Source organism: Pleurodeles waltl, chromosome 9, assembly GCF_031143425.1.
Source record: "Pleurodeles waltl isolate 20211129_DDA chromosome 9, aPleWal1.hap1.20221129, whole genome shotgun sequence".
In the NCBI taxonomy this organism is placed as follows: domain Eukaryota; kingdom Metazoa; phylum Chordata; class Amphibia; order Caudata; family Salamandridae; genus Pleurodeles; species Pleurodeles waltl.
Window position 1 is genome coordinate 525,135,340 of NC_090448.1, and position 15,835 is coordinate 525,151,174.

A 15,835-nucleotide genomic window follows, 5' to 3' on the forward strand; every position below is an offset into this window, starting at 1 on the left:
ATTTCGTCAGCTACACCAGCCACAAAATCTTTCAGGTCTGGCAAACGTAAAAGTCTGAATAATTAGATTTGCTAAGCCTAGATCAAAGGTACATTGTCATCGACATAACAGCTGAAAGAAGAGTTGAAAGTGACCATGACTCCTTAACTGCATAATTTCTCCTTCCTGACAATTTTGTACACTCAAAATAAAGTGTCACCTGGAGCCTGATGATCAAACCCTCAATCTGATAGTAAGAAACTATGCTGGAAATGCAAGCCCCATTAAGAACGGGAGGGAGCTGGGAAAACCCAGGGTAAATTATTGATAGACCGCATCTAGGATTGAATCAAAGATAATGTAATCTTATCCCATTTTGAAGAAGGTTTCAGGAAAGATCACATAGGGACCATAGATCAAGTAATGACATTGTACTTCATATGCTCCAAATATGTAACATAAAAACATTTTTGGCTATGGTCTTTATGGACCTGAAGAAAGCTTTTGATTTGGTTAACAGTGTACTGCTTTGGTACAAATTTAGGAGCCAGTGTTTGCCAGATAAGCTCTTAGCTGCTCTACAACAACTCTACTGGAAAAAAAAAACACTGCCAACATGAGATACGGCCCAAGATGGAAATATACAATTGAATTTGAGAAACAAAACTGGTGTCAGGCAAGGTTGTGTACTTATATGTGAACAATACTGGTAAATGGCTAACAGACTTGAATCTTGATACGCTAGTGGTGGCCATAGAGAAAACACTTTTAACCGATGATGCAGATTTAGTGGCACACACTGATTTGTAAAGGCAAATTATGTTTAAAGTGTTTGAAAATTACTGCAGCTGTAAAACCCTCATCATTACCACTAAAAAAACTAATTAAAAAAAATAATGATATTGAATCGCGAAGAGAGTCTACATGAGCCAGAGCACATGTGCTGTCTGTCCTATGTACCACCAATACATTTGGAAGGAGATCGATAAAGTCTGCTCTCCGCACTTAAAAAAATGAAAGCACTAAATTCTGACATACAAGGAGCCAAGTTCTGGGGCTCAAGGGCTACAAAAAGTTGACAACAACCTATTACATATCTGACCAGGTACTCCAATGGAAGCTTTAAAGGTTGAGCTGGGTATGTCGGAACAAATTTGCACTGGGCGATGTTGTGGACAAACCTGCAGTCGAAAATCTACCTAAAAGCATTTCTCAATGTTTGGACTCCCAAAGGTCCCTCAAAACTGGGTTGAAGTGATTACATTGCCGCAACATTAGAATAAACTGCATAATCTAAATTCAGAGAGAACTGCAGGTCAATGAATAGAACGAGCCTCGTGACAAAGAGGTGCTACTGGGATCAGTACTTGCCCAAAAGCAGTAAAAAGAGGAGATAGCCTTGTAGCACAGTATCTGAGTATCACAGCCTTAGGTTCCAATGAAATGTACGTGGACAACTTGTTCCTGGAGGAACAAAGCAACTTGTACATCAAATTTAGACTGGAGTACTCCCCTGCCCTGACTTTTACTAAAAAGTGGACCAGCAATAAGGCACATTCAGATCTTTGTAACTGCGCTGGGGGGAAGGAAGGGCAAGAACAGTGTTACGTTTTATGCTCTAATGTGCTAACTCCTTGTAGCCGAGGATTACATTTATTTGTGAAGAAGTTTCTGTGTCCTCTTTTATAAAATATACAATGTAAGGCAATGTAGGGAAGTAATGGTATTCAGCCTTCAACTGGATCCTTCAACTGTATTGTGATGCCTTCTTCAAGGCGGTGTAGTGATGCATTTTTGAAAATCTACTAGACCTGGTTCTTCTTAAGTCTACAACTATTAACTTTTAACAATCAAGTTGCTGCTACATATTTTTATGGTTTTATCTATTTATGAGAATTTGGCTCACAATCTTAGATAGACTAATTCCAAACACTTATTTTTTCTCATTATTCCTTTATAAGTTGAATTTTTAAATGATCCACTCTATTTGTATAGCTTGTTTCTAACTAAAGCAAATAATAAAAACTAATAACTAGAAACCTCCTCATCTTTCAATTACCCTTTCTGTTCATGACTTTAAAAGGTCTTGTGTTCAGCTGAATAACACTCTAGGATTTTGTGCTCAATCTCCTAAAGCCTCTCGTCTCCAGCACTGGGCCTTTCACCTCAAGGAGGCTGCCCTTTGCATCATGACTGTATTTCCACCAATATCATTCTTCTTTACCCGTCATTGAAATTAGAAACTGTTAACTCCACATGTGGAAGATTTGCTGCCCAAAGGGATAATTTCATCCTTAGGTCACTGTTCCCCCTCAGATTTATGAAAAATGAAGAATGATGATTTATAATGTCACTCTCATCCTTCTGCAATATATCTTGCTGACTAGCACACACAAAGCTTACTGCTGGGTCACCAACTGTTTTCCTCCCTACTGTCTTCATAGCTGAAATAATTTCCCCATTTAGCTTAACTCTATGCTGACAACGCTCAAACCGTCGTTCTAAAGCTCTTCTTTTTTACCTCAACTCAAAACCCATATCCTCGAGGGCCTGATAGCAGTTCATAATTTCGAGGCTCTTTTTTAGTTTATTCTTAAGTCCTCCAAACTCAGGTAACTAACTTCACGGCTCTTACCCTCTTCAACCTCCCCATCACCCACATCCAGTTAGCAACTGAAAACGTGATCCTTTACATAATATTTACCCTTCTCTTCAAAACGATCCACAGCACTTCTCAGAGTCCCCTCACCAACATGCACTCCTGTCACAACCTCGGCAGATACCTATGAATTACCAATTAGTATCCATTTACGCTACCCAAACCCTTCCCATGCCGCATCTAGATTCTGATGTTTTTGGCCGCAGAATCTGCAAAAATGGATCTCACTTTCTATATAAAAAAAGAAAAGTAAGCTATTAAATTGTTAATAAACCGCAGGTTATCGCTTCCCACTTGTCATTTATGAGCAAGCTCTAAAATCTCCTCTATTCTTCAACTGGATAGCTACTGTAGGCGCCGCCCCTTCCTAACTATCCCTTAGTCCCTTAATCCCCAGCCTACTAACTCTATAATTTATTCTGCTCAACAAGAACTGAACTACAGTGTATAATGAGGGCAATATTTGTCAATGGTGGGCCAAAGCACAACTCAGCAGGTATTAATAACTCTCTGCCACAGTTCCACAATGTAGCCCCAGAGCAGGATTGATACCGCTGTAGAGCACCGCTTGCTCATGTCATTTGTAAAAAATTACCAAAGCCCTGACTTTTTAAGACGCAACATGCGTCTTCAAGGGGCAGTGTGACTCAAAGTTCCTTCACTGATGGCAATGAGTAAACTCAGAATTGATACGTAAATGTGATATTATGAAGTTTACCAGGTCGGGATGAGAATTTGCATCCACAGTAACAAATTGGCCGCAGTATGAGTGGTCTGAATTTGATATTGTTGATTTTTGCAAAAAACGTGTTGGGGAGAACAGAAAAAAGTTACATCTTATTCACCACCTTGTGCTTTGCTAACTCATGAATATGGCAGTTAGTCATTCATTCAATGTCTTCGATGGATTAATTATTTATTATAATATTACATACCTAGGCTGCCAGTTGTAAATGCAGACTGTAGAGCAGCAGCTAGACTTGGAGTAATCTGCTTGTAGTAGACAGTATCTGTGCAAACACAGGCTGATGCACCCACTGCTCCGGGCCAGCTTCTAATAGGTCGTGGAAACCCAACCACGAACACTGGAAGAGTGAAGAGCGCAAGTAAAGGTGAAGACAGCGCAGACGATAGAATGATGAAGGTCAAGACGATGGGGAAGAAGATAATGTTGAGTGTAATAAGACTGGGCGACGATTTACGCCGTTGCTTCTTCTCTGTCCACGATGTCAAGAAAACAGTTACTGCAAACTGCAATTTATAGATTAACTGGCAGAATCGATCGCGAATTATTGCCACCTGCAGGGATTAAAATAAAGAACCAGTATATCATTAGTTCTTGTAATACACTGCGTTGCTGAACTACTTTTTTGTAAATTTAGCGATTCTTGCAACTAATGATGGTATCAATTAGTCTCTATGCCAGTAGCCATCTAATTTTCAAAGTGTCAATGAACTTTACACACAAATAACAAGTTTTTAAATCACATTTTAAAACTTTCAGTTAACAGGAAACAAGTGTAAGATGTTGCTCTGCCCTGCTACATATAACAAACATAGGTGGTCATTCTGACCTCGGCGGTAAAAGGCGCCTACCGCCGGTCAGAAATCCTCCATAATCCCGCCGCGGTCGCGGAAACCCGCCACGGTCATTCTGACCCGCAGAAGGCAAACCTCCGAAAATCCGACCGCCACAACAGACCGCCAGACCAGCGGTCGGCGGAAAGGTGGAGGTGACCAAACCTCCACCGCCACGCCAACAGAAATACGCCCATGCCATTACGACCCACGAATCCACGCGGCGGTCATTCAAACGCGGTATTCCATTGGCGGGACACACCGGCGCGGTCAGAATACACACAAACGAACAAAACTCACCCACATTGGATGATTTGAATCCCACACACCTGATACACATACACACACCACTCCCACACACACAATACAATATAAAACACCCACCCACATCACCCACAAACCCCTACGCTTAAAAATTCGTAAAGAAGACAAGAGCGAGACACCAGCATCCAAAACATAACAGCCACAGCCACTCAACACCATCACCCACACACTATCCACACACAAAACAACACACACCACCACACTCAACTCACTTAAATACACATACTCCACCCCACACATCATACACACCACCCCATGGCACCCCAAAGACAACCCCGCTTCACAGACGAAGAACTCAGGGTTATGGTGGAGGAAATCGTTCGTGTAGAGCCCCAGCTGTTCGGCACACAGATACAATACACCAGCATTGCCCGGAGGACGGAGCTATGGCAGAGGATTGTCGACAGGGTGAACGCAGTGGGACAGCACCCCAGAAATCGGGAAGACATCAGGAAGCGATGGAACGACCTACGGGGGAAGGTTCGTTCCATGGTATCCAGGCACAACATCGCCGTGCAGAAGACTGGCGGAGGACCCCCACCTCAACCCCCACAATTCACATCATGGGAGGAGGAAGTCTTGAACATCCTGCATCCCGACGGCCTCGCAGGAGTCGGCGGAGGAATGGATACTGGTAAGTTGAAGCTTCAATACTGCTTCCCCCCCACCTGCATGCCAAATCAGACCCCAACCCTCACCCCCATCCTCGAACCCCACCCTCACCCCCACCCCCATCCTCACCCCCACCCTCACCCCCACCACCATCCTCAGCCCCACCACCATCCTCACCCCCCACCCCCAGCACACCTATTCCCCGCCAATGTCTCACCATCACAACCCACACATCCCAAAACCTAGGCCTGCATGCGTCCACTAAGCATGGACACCCATCACCAAAGCATGCCCAATGCATATACACATCCCCCCCACAAGCCACCCTCACCAAAGCCCCCACACACGAATGCCAGCACTTGGGGACACGGGAACCCACAGATACACCCATATGCCACACATTGAAACTATAACCATACCTCTATACCCCTGCAGGACCCGACCGTCAACACCCCGCGGCGGAGGGGCCAGAATTATCTACACCCCCCACCCAAGAGGCCGTCAGCGATGACAGCAGCTCTGTCGATCTGGACACCGATGACCAGCCCGGACCATCGGGGACCTCTGGACAGTCGGTTCCCCTCACACAGGCACAGGCCACTATAGACCCTAACCCCTCTGGGAACACCAGCACAGCTCCCACCCAGCGGGCCCATGCCTCTGTCTCCAGGGCGCGTCAATCTGCGGTGTGTCTACCACTACAGGGCACCCAGGATAACCCACCACCCCAACAACAACAGGGACCTGGGGGCAGTGGTAGTGGGCACACCGGCCAGGGGGCAGAGGCCCAGGGAAACAGGGCAACTCGGCGGGCAGCTGTGCGACAGGGGGGGGAGGAGAGGCCCAGGGAACCCACTCTCCACGAGGTCCTCACCACCATCATGGGAGCATACAACCGCTCCCAGGAGACGATGGCGACGGTACTGGCCCGGTTCCAGGAGATCCAGGTGCTGCAGGAGGAACACTATCGGGGGTACAGGGAGGACATCAGAGCCATCAACACCACCCTGGTTACCATGGTAGGGCTGCTGCAGGACCTCGTAAACAGCAGGGCGGACACTGAACAACACCCAAGGGCCCCTGCCACTAGCCTGGACCAAGAACAGCCATCCACCTCCGCCGGCGCTAGTGGACAGGAGGCCCCGCACAGCAGCAGCCCACCAGACCCCCACCGCCTGCAGGAGAAGAACCACCCCGCAAGAGGGCCCTGAGATCTCGCAAGACAGAGTAGGATGTCAAGACCCCCGCCAGCAATGGATACCACCTGATGTCATCCCACTGTCCCACATTGTCCCCCTGTCCATCCTTGAACTGCCCATGCTCCATCTCTCCACAGGCCTCTGGACAATGCACCTGTGTGACTGTTACTCTGGACTCTGCCATGGACATTCCTTCACCATAGCCCCCACCCACTTGAAACCACCCATCCCATTTTGAGCACTTCAATAAACACCTATTTTGCACCAAAATATCAGGAGTCTGGCTGTGATTTCAATAGATTGTAATTGACATGACAGTGCAAATATGTCCTTGTACATGGTGAAGTCAACAAACAGCTGCCACAAAGCTGTAGTCCATGGGGAAACGAAGCACAGGACTCCTAGTGGGGACCCCAGATCTGAAATAGGGAGGGAAAAGCCAAAACTCAGTCATCATACACTGGGGCAAATAGACAGGCAGCAGAGATGCTGCAGAGTAGTTAACATTTACTAAATTATCTTTGAAATGTTACCTGTGTCCTATTGGAAGTACTGTTCAATGATTCTGTCCCTGTTGTCTGTTTCAGCCCCGTCGTCTTCCTCCTCGTCACTCTCCTCAGGTTCCACCGCTGCCACAACACCACCGTCTCGACCATCCTCCTGCAGGAAAGGCACCTGGCGGCGCAAAGCCAGGTTGTGAAGCATGCAGCAGGCCACGATGATGTGACACACCTTCTTAGGTGAGTACATTAGGGATCCACCGGTCATATGCAGGCACCTAAACCTGGCCTTTAGGAGGCCAAAGGTGCGTTCGATCACCCTCCTAGTACGCCCATGGGCCTCATTGTACCGTTCCTCTGCCCTGGTCCGGGGATTCCTTACTGGGGTCAGTAGCCACGACAGGTTGGGGTACCCAGAGTCCCCCACTAGCCATACACAGTGTCTCTGTAGCTGTTCCATCACATAAGGGATGCTGCTATTCCTGAGGATGTAGGCGTCATGCACTGACCCTGGGAATTTGGCATTTACATGCGAGATGTACTGGTCAGCCAAACACACCACCTGGATGTTCATTGAATGGTAACTTTTTCTGTTCCTGTACACCTGCTCCCTGTCTCTTGGGGGAACCAAAGCCACATGGGTCCCATCAATGGCACCAATTACGTTGGGAATATGTCCAAGGGCGTAGAAATCACCCTTCACTGTAGCCAATTCGCCCACCTCAGGGAAAATGATGTAGTTCCTCACGGATTTCATCAGGGCAGACAACACTCTGGATAACACCTTTGAAAACATGGGCTGAGACATCCCGGAAGCAATTCCCACGGTTGTCTGAAATGACCCACTTGCCAAGAAATGGAGTACTGACATGACCTGCACCAGAGGGGGAATCCCTGTGGGTTGGCGGATGGGGGACATCAGGTCGGGCTCCAGCTGGGCACACAGTTCATGGATAGTGGCACGGTTAAGACGGTAGGTCAGGATAATGTGGCGTTCTTCCATTGTCGACAGGTCCACCAGCGGTCGGTACACGGGAGGATTCATCCGTCTCCTCGCCCAACCCAGCGGACGGTGCCTAGGAAGGACAACATGGAGCACACAGTCAGGCAACCCACAGGTACGTACTCACAGCTAGCACAGTATACGATTCTCTATGCAGTGAATGGCGTGTCTGAGTGGCTATGCAAGGCCTAGGCCTGTGTGACGCAGTTGAAATTGAGCCATGTGGGCCCTGGAAATGGCGGCTGCCTGACCTGTGAAGTGTGACAATGGGATGTGAGGTCAATGCGCTGGCGTGGCACACCGCGGCGGGCGGCGGGCGAAGACCGCGGCGCGAAGCCGCATTGGTTAACATTGAAGCCTATGGGTTTCAGGAGCCAATGGCGAAGGGCGCCGGCGGTGGCGGGACGCACCGCCGCGGTACGCACCGCCGCGGACGTGACCGCCATTTTCTATCTACTTATCCACTTGCGACTTGAACTTTCACAGGAGAGGACCTATACTGCAAGTGTTGCTGTGACCTCGGTCTGGAAGGGACAATGGCTGCTGCGACTGGGGAAAGGGCCCCTGCCTTCACTGGAGAGGAGTTGGAGAAACTTGTGGATGGGGTCCTCCCCCAGTATGCGCTACTCTACGGTCCTCCAGACCAACAAGTGAGTTTAATTCAATCTGGATTTGGGGCCACTGGCTGGCTTGGGGGCCTGGCGGGGATGGGGGGCATGTTGGGGCTGGCGGGGGGCCTGGCGGGGGGCCTGGCGGGGATGGGGGGCATGTTGGGCATGGCGGGGGGCCTGGCGGGGGGCCTGGCAGGGATGGGGGGCATGTTGGGCCTGGCGGGGGGCCTGGCGGGGATGGGGGGCATGTTGGGCATGGCGGGGGGCCTGGCGGGGGGCCTGGCGGGGATGGGGGGCATGTTTGGCATGGCGGGGGGCCTGGCGGGGATGGGGGGCATGTTGGGCATGGCGGGGGGCCTGGCGGGGATGGGGGGCATGTTGGGCATGGCGGGGGGCCTGGTGGGGATGGGGGGCATGTTGGGCATGGCGGGGGGCCTGGCGGGGGGCCTGGCGGGGATGGGGGGCGTTGGGCCACTGGAAAGGAAAATGCTGAGTAACTTGAACGTGGTATTTCTCCCTCCCTGTACGTGTCACATAGGTCCGCGCCCATGAGAAGATCGGGATTTGGCGTGCCATCGCCAAGGAAGTCCGGGCCCTGGGGGTCCACCATCGACGGGGCACCCACTGCCGCAAGAGGTGGGAGGACATCCGCCGCGGGACCAAGAAGACCGCCGAGTCTCTGCTGGGGATGGCCTCCCAACGTAGGCGGGGTGCCTGCCGTCAACTGAGCCCCCTGATGTTCCGGATCCTGGCGGTGGCCTACCCTGATTTGGATGGGCGCGTGAGGGCAGCACAGCAGACACAAGGGGGTGAGTACAAGCATTATCTACTCTGTTGTCGCGCAGTGGAGGTGTCTGGGTGGGGGAGGAGGGCTGGGGGTCCCCCTAGGCCAGGGCGATATCTGTAGGCTGGGCACCCCCGTAAGCCCCTGTGTCCCCAGCCACCACCCTCAGTAGTTTGTCAGTACAGCCATCCCTGGGCCGTGTCATCCATGGGTGCAGTTGTCAACTCTAGGCGTGTAGGCCATGTTCCACGGAATGCGTAGCGTACCCCAAGTGCGCAACTTAGTGCAGGGGGCATCTGTGTCTGTCATGTCCGCTAACTGTACCGGAGATCCATGTACTCAATATGCCTTTATTTCTCTCTCCCCCCCCCTTTTTGTTTGTCTTTCTGTGCTTGTGTGCATCAGCATCATCAGGCGGAGGAGAAGTGGCATCGGGGCAGGAGGGAGCTGCATCTCACATGGCCCAGGAGGGCCATGCCACAGAGTCAGACTGGACCAGTGAGACGGAGGGCGAGGGGAGCTCCACGACGGGGACGACTGGAGCCTGCAGCGACACGGACACGTCCTCGGAAGGGGGCTCCCTTGCGGGGGTGGCACCATCCGTGCCCCCCGCCATTACAGGTACAGCCGCCACCCAGCGCACCATCACCACCCTCCCAGCAGCCCCTCAGCGTTCGCCCCGTGCCCGCTCTGCCAGGAAGCCGGGCATCTCCTTCGCCCCAGGCACCTCAGGCCCTGCCCCTGTTACCCCCGCTGCCCTCAGTGAGGAGGTCATTGACCTCCTCCGAACGCTCATTGTTGGGCAGACTACCCTTTTGAATGCCATCCAGGGGGTGGAGAGGGAGGTTCATCGCAGCAATGCGTACCTGGAGGGCATTCATTCGGGTCAGGCTGCCCATCAGCGATCGTTCCAGGCTCTGGCCTCAGCACTGACGGCAGCCATTGTCCCTGTCTCCTGCCTGCCTCTACTAACTCCCTCCTCCCAGTCTCCTGTTCCTCTGCCTGTCCCACCCACACCATCAGACCAGCCTGCACACACCTCAACACCCAAGAGAAGCTCATCCAAACATAAGCACCACAGATCACGCAGACATTCACACACGCAACATTCCGATGCAGACATGCCAACAGTCACTACCACCTCTGTGACCCCCACCTCCTCGTCTCCCTCCTCCCTCCCTGTGACGTCTACACTCACACCTCCATTCACCTAACCATCAGCCAGTGTTTCCATCACCAGCACACCCTCCACTCCAGTCCGCACACGTGCAGTCACCACCCCCACTGCCATTTACACGTCCCCTGTGTCCTCTCCCACTGTGTCTGTCACCCCCTCTTCCACACCACACAAACGCAGCCACCCACCCACCCAACAGCCATCCACCTCACGACAGCCTATCCCTCCTGCACCTGCACCCAAAGACAGCAAACGTGACTCACCTACAACCACATCCTCTCCCTCCACTCCCATTCCCACTGTACCTACCACTCTCCATTGTCCCAAGAAGCTCTTCCTCGCCACTACTAACTTCTTTCCTGACCCTGAGCCCCCCCCTCCTTCTCGTCGGGGTAAGAAGAGCACCTCAGCCACCACCAGCCCTGCAGCCCCCTTGACAAGGGTGCAGGGGTATTGGAGCCCGCCAGCCCGCATGTCTGGATCTTCGCCCAGCAGCAAGGGGACAGCCAGCCCACCCCCTGGGAAGAGGAGCAGAAGGCGGAAGGGGCGCCGCAGGAGCCCGCCTTCTACATCCCCCCCGGACACCACCCAGAGACAGTCACCAGACACAGCTCCAAAGGGAGGAAAGGGCCACAGGCCGACGACTAAGGAGGGCAAGGGCAGCAAGTTGGAGAGGTCAGGCAGCAGGCCTGCTGCCCAGGAGGAGCCCACAACCCCCATAGCCGCTGCCCCGGGAGGAACCGGCACAGCTGCCCCGGGAGAGCCCACCAGCCCCATAGCCGCTGCCCAGGGAGGACCCAGCCCAGCTGGCCAGGAGAGCCCCACCACCCACAGCCCAGGTGGGCAGTGAAGGAGCACCATCCCCGCTGCCCAGGAGGGCACCACCAGGCATTTAGCAGTTGGCCATAGACCGTCCGCCGTCTCAAGAACCGCTGAACTGGGCCCTTCAAGGCAAGAACCGCTGAACTGGGCCCTTCAAGGCAAGAACCGCTGAACTGGGCCCCGCCGTCTCAAGAACCGCTGAACTGGGCCCTTCAAGGCAAGAACCGCTGAACTGGGCCCTTCAAGGCAAGAACCGCTGAACTGGGCCCTTCAAGGCAAGAACCGCTGAACTGGGCCCTTCAAGGCAAGAACCGCTGAACTGGGCCCTTCAAGGCAAGAACCGCTGAACTGGGCCCTTCAAGGCAAGAACCGCTGAACTGGGCCCCGCCGTCTCAAGAACCGCTGAACTGGGCCCTTCAAGGCAAGAACCGCTGAACTGGGCCCCGCCGTCTCAAGAACCGCTGAACTGGGCCCCGCCGTCTCAAGAACCGCTGAACTGGGCCCTTCAAGGCAAGAACCGCTGAACTGGGCCCTTCAAGGCAAGAACCGCTGAACTGGGCCCTTCAAGGCAAGAACCGCTGAACTGGGCCCTTCAAGGCAAGAACCGCTGAACTGGGCCCTTCAAGGCAAGAACCGCTGAACTGGGCCCTTCAAGGCAAGAACCGCTGAACTGGGCCCCGCCGTCTCAAGAACCGCTGAACTGGGCCCCGCCGTCTCATGAACCGCTGAACTGGGCCCTTCAGGGCAAGAACCGCTGGCCCTTTGGCAGACGTGGCAGGGCAGGATCTATCTCGGGCAGGGCTGCAGGATGTCCTCTGGCCAACTTGCCTCCTCCAGTGGCAGTGGGGTCTGTTATGGACTGTATGGACTGTGGCTTTGCTCTCCCCAGGATGGCCCAGTGGGCAGGCCACCCACTGTATGGACTGTTTGGACTGTGGCTTTGCTCTCCCCAGGATGGCCCAGTGGGCAGGCCACCCACTGTATGGACTGTATGGACTGTGGCTTTGCTCTCCCCAGGATGGCCCAGTGGGCAGGCCACCCACTGTATGGACTGTATGGACTGTGGCTTTGCTCTCCCCAGGATGGCCCAGTGGGCAGGCCACCCACTGTATGGACTGTGGCTTTGCTCTCCCCAGGATGGCCCAGTGGGAAGGCCACCCACTGTATGGACTGTATGGACTGTGGCTTTGCTCTCCCCAGGATGGCCCAGTGGGCAGGCCACCCACTGTATGGAATGTATGGACTGTGGCTTTGCTCTCCCCAGGATGGCCCAGTGGGCAGGCCACCCACTGTATGGACTGTATGGACTGTGGCTTTGCTCTCCCCAGGATGGCCCAGTGGGCAGGCCACCCACTGTATGGACTGTATGGACTGTGGCTTTGCTCTCCCCAGGATGGCCCAGTGGGCAGGCCACCCACTGTATGGACTGTATGGACTGTGGCTTTGCTCTCCCCAGGATGGCCCAGTGGGCAGGCCACCCACTGTATGGACTGTATGGACTGTGGCTTTGCTCTCCCCAGGATGGCCCAGTGGTCATGGAGTCCCCTCGTGGATCTGGCGTCGTGTACTCAAGTGGCTGAGGTGCCCCCCCTTCCCTTCCCCCTGAGGTGCCTGTCCGATTTTCTTTCTGATGCCCCTGCAGTGTTCTCTCCGTGGAGTTCTTGTCGTGGGACTGGGCCTTGCCCCTTTGCACAGGACCCCTGTGATCCACGGACAGTGGTTGGACTACATTTAGTAGCTGTATATATTTTGTACATAGTTTATTTATTTATTGGGATTAATGGCGTACATATTTAAATATATCTGCCCGTTTATGATCTCTTCTTTTGGTCTTTGCATTATTTCGGAGGGGGGTGGTTTGTGGGTTGTGACAGTGATCTGTGGGAATGCATTGATGTGTGTGTTGTAGTGGGTGTGGGTGGGTGGGTGCGTGCCGGTAATCTTTTCCCTCCCCTGTGTCGTAGGTGCCGTACTCACCGATGTCTTCCGCGCCGCCGGGCGTGCTCCTGGTATATGAGCAGGAATAGGAGTGCGGGGATGACCTGCAACTCTGGCTCCATACTGCCGGAATCTCGCGTGGAGTGCGTAGAGGTGAGCGTTTTCCCGTTCGTAGTCTGTTTCCGCCGTGTTCTTATCGGCGGTGCTCCCGCCCCGGAAAAGGTGGCAGATTGGTGGGTCGTAATAGGGTGGGCGGTACTTTGTCTGCCGCCGGGCTGTTGGCGGGAACCGCCGCGCTGTTTGTTTGTACCGCTGTGGCGGTCGGAGTGTTAAGTTGGCGGGCTGTGTTGGCGGTTCCCGCCAGGGTCAGAATTGCATATTTTAGACCGCCGGCCTGTTGGCGGCTTGGCCGCCGCTTTCTCACCGACCGCCAGGGTCAGAATGAGGGCCATAATTTGCTTATTTCTGTGAAGTGACCAGGCCTATCATTAGAGAGTATCTACAGCGAGAATCACATTTTCTCTGAAACAATAAAACTCTCTACCCAAGGCACATACATCCCCTAGGGTGGATATTAGAACTGCTTAAAAAACTGGTAAAAGCGATCTCTAAACGTGTGATTCCTGTCTCTGTCAAAACAGTTCCTTTTCCCGTCTGAGCAACAAAGCAAGGTAAAAGTGAGGTTAAAAGTCAAGGAACGTTCAGGAATGGTAAACTTTCGAAATGCATTTTAAACACCACAGATGCTTTAAAAAGGTCAGTGGTCTTGATGTGGTTGTCTATGTGTGCACTCTGTTTTAAAAAAGATTCTGGTTGGCGTTTCCCTATAATGACCTATTTAGTAAATCGAATTACACTTTTCGAGGAACATGCAATGCCAATTAATAATTGCATTAATGTCAAGCTTTACACTCAACACATTTGTTACAAAATTGTTATCTCCATGCCCCATCTTTAGATTCTAACGTTCTTTTATAAGGTAAATTTAAGCATACTGTTGTTTGTTTCCACTGTACTGGACTATTCACATGTACTTCATGTGTTATCGTGCATGGATTTTTTGTAAGGAGAAACTTTCCTCTGTGATCAAAACTCTGGTAATGAATGAAGACAGGTAAAACAACAGTTTGTGAACAATTCATAAGTAATGCAATTACGGAAAATTTAAGACACAAGTGGGACGAGAGGCAAAACAGGGTAGGGAACTATGCCCGTAAACACAAGGTTTGACTACTTGAGCCTACATACATCCCTCATAAGCCTCCGGGTAGTTTGGCGCTATATAAAACGGAAAAACATAACATAACATAACATACATTGTAAAAGAAGCTTGAAAAATAGCGATACTTTGAGATGTGAGTTTACTTTGATTAGGAATGACTGTGGGAGAGAGGAAATAATAAACCACAGAGATGGAAGTAAGATGGCATATTGTGGGGAGGCGCAAGAATAATAGCTGTGAAAATGCTGAGATGGATTGCACGCAATGTTCTTCAAAGTGGATTCAATGGTTGCATCACGAAATGCCTAAGTGGATGAGACGAAATAAATGTGTCTATACACGGGCATTTACTTGAGAATTTAGATAAAATCGAGATTCTGGCTACATCTGAACAGTTGTATGTTTGTACCGGGGAAAAAATAAATAGTCGGTCAGCATATGATAGCTGTCAAGGTAATTAGCATTTGGCAACACCATGCATTTGCAAGTAAATTACTGTGACAATAAAAGTTCAAGTTAAGATTGAAAGATGCGTGCGTCACCTGTCATAATGGTTGTGATAACATGAAATATTTGGGTATGACCGATTCACACACATCTTGTCAATAACTACATGAATTATAGCATTTTATCAATTTCCAACTAAATGAAAGAGGGGGCAGACAATGTGTGGGATTCGAAACCTAAATACAGATTGAAGTTTCATAATTATTTTATAAAAATAATGGTAATTCTGAAATAGAGTGTAACCCATAAAGAAGAAGTGGGCCTTTTATTTTTGGTACGACAAACATGAATAACTTTATATTAACTGCAAGTTTTCAAGCCAAGACGAATCTATGTGCTAGTATAATTATGCTGAACTTTAAAGATAACACGTTGCAATGGCCTGTCTTCTACACTCATTTTTCGCTTGGTTAGATGGGCCCAAGTTCATTAATACCGTGGATCGTTACTTGCAAGTTTCTAAACTAGATAAACCCAAATTAACTTTCAGGTTGTAGGAGAAACTGTAAATAGTGATGTGCACACATTGTGGCTCAATCAACAACAGAAGGGAGTTCAATATATTATTTCACTGAAAAGGCATGAACAGGCAGTTTTGAAAGGGGGTATGGCTTACCTGGATTAGCGCTTGATCAAGAATGCCACAGCCGAGGAAGACATTGTTTAGGAACATACTTTTAAAGTGAGCTGAGTGGGGTTTAACGTCTGTGGACTTTCTAGGATATGAAATAACGCCTGGTGACAAACTACAGAAAATAAGGATGAAGCTCTACTTAAATTGAGATACTCAATATTTAAAGAGCAGACAAGTCTTTCAAGCGCAGACAACTGCAATAAGAAGTTCCTGAACAACTAAATCTAAGCAAATAAAAGAGCCTCATAAGACTATGGAAGGAGCTCAAAATGCAAGCAGCGCCTTG

General features: G+C 50.9%; 1 protein-coding gene across 3 annotated transcripts in view; it reads right to left on the minus strand.

The window, feature by feature from the left end:
• Positions 1-15,835, minus strand: part of PCNX4 (pecanex 4) — a 312,316-nt gene that overhangs the window by 128,309 nt on the left and 168,172 nt on the right. For all 3 annotated transcript variants that reach the window (XM_069207422.1, XM_069207423.1, XM_069207424.1), the window contains exon 7: positions 3,574-3,937. In XM_069207422.1, the coding sequence (XP_069063523.1) occupies positions 3,574-3,937 (364 nt within the window). The remainder of the gene's footprint in view (positions 1-3,573; positions 3,938-15,835) is intronic.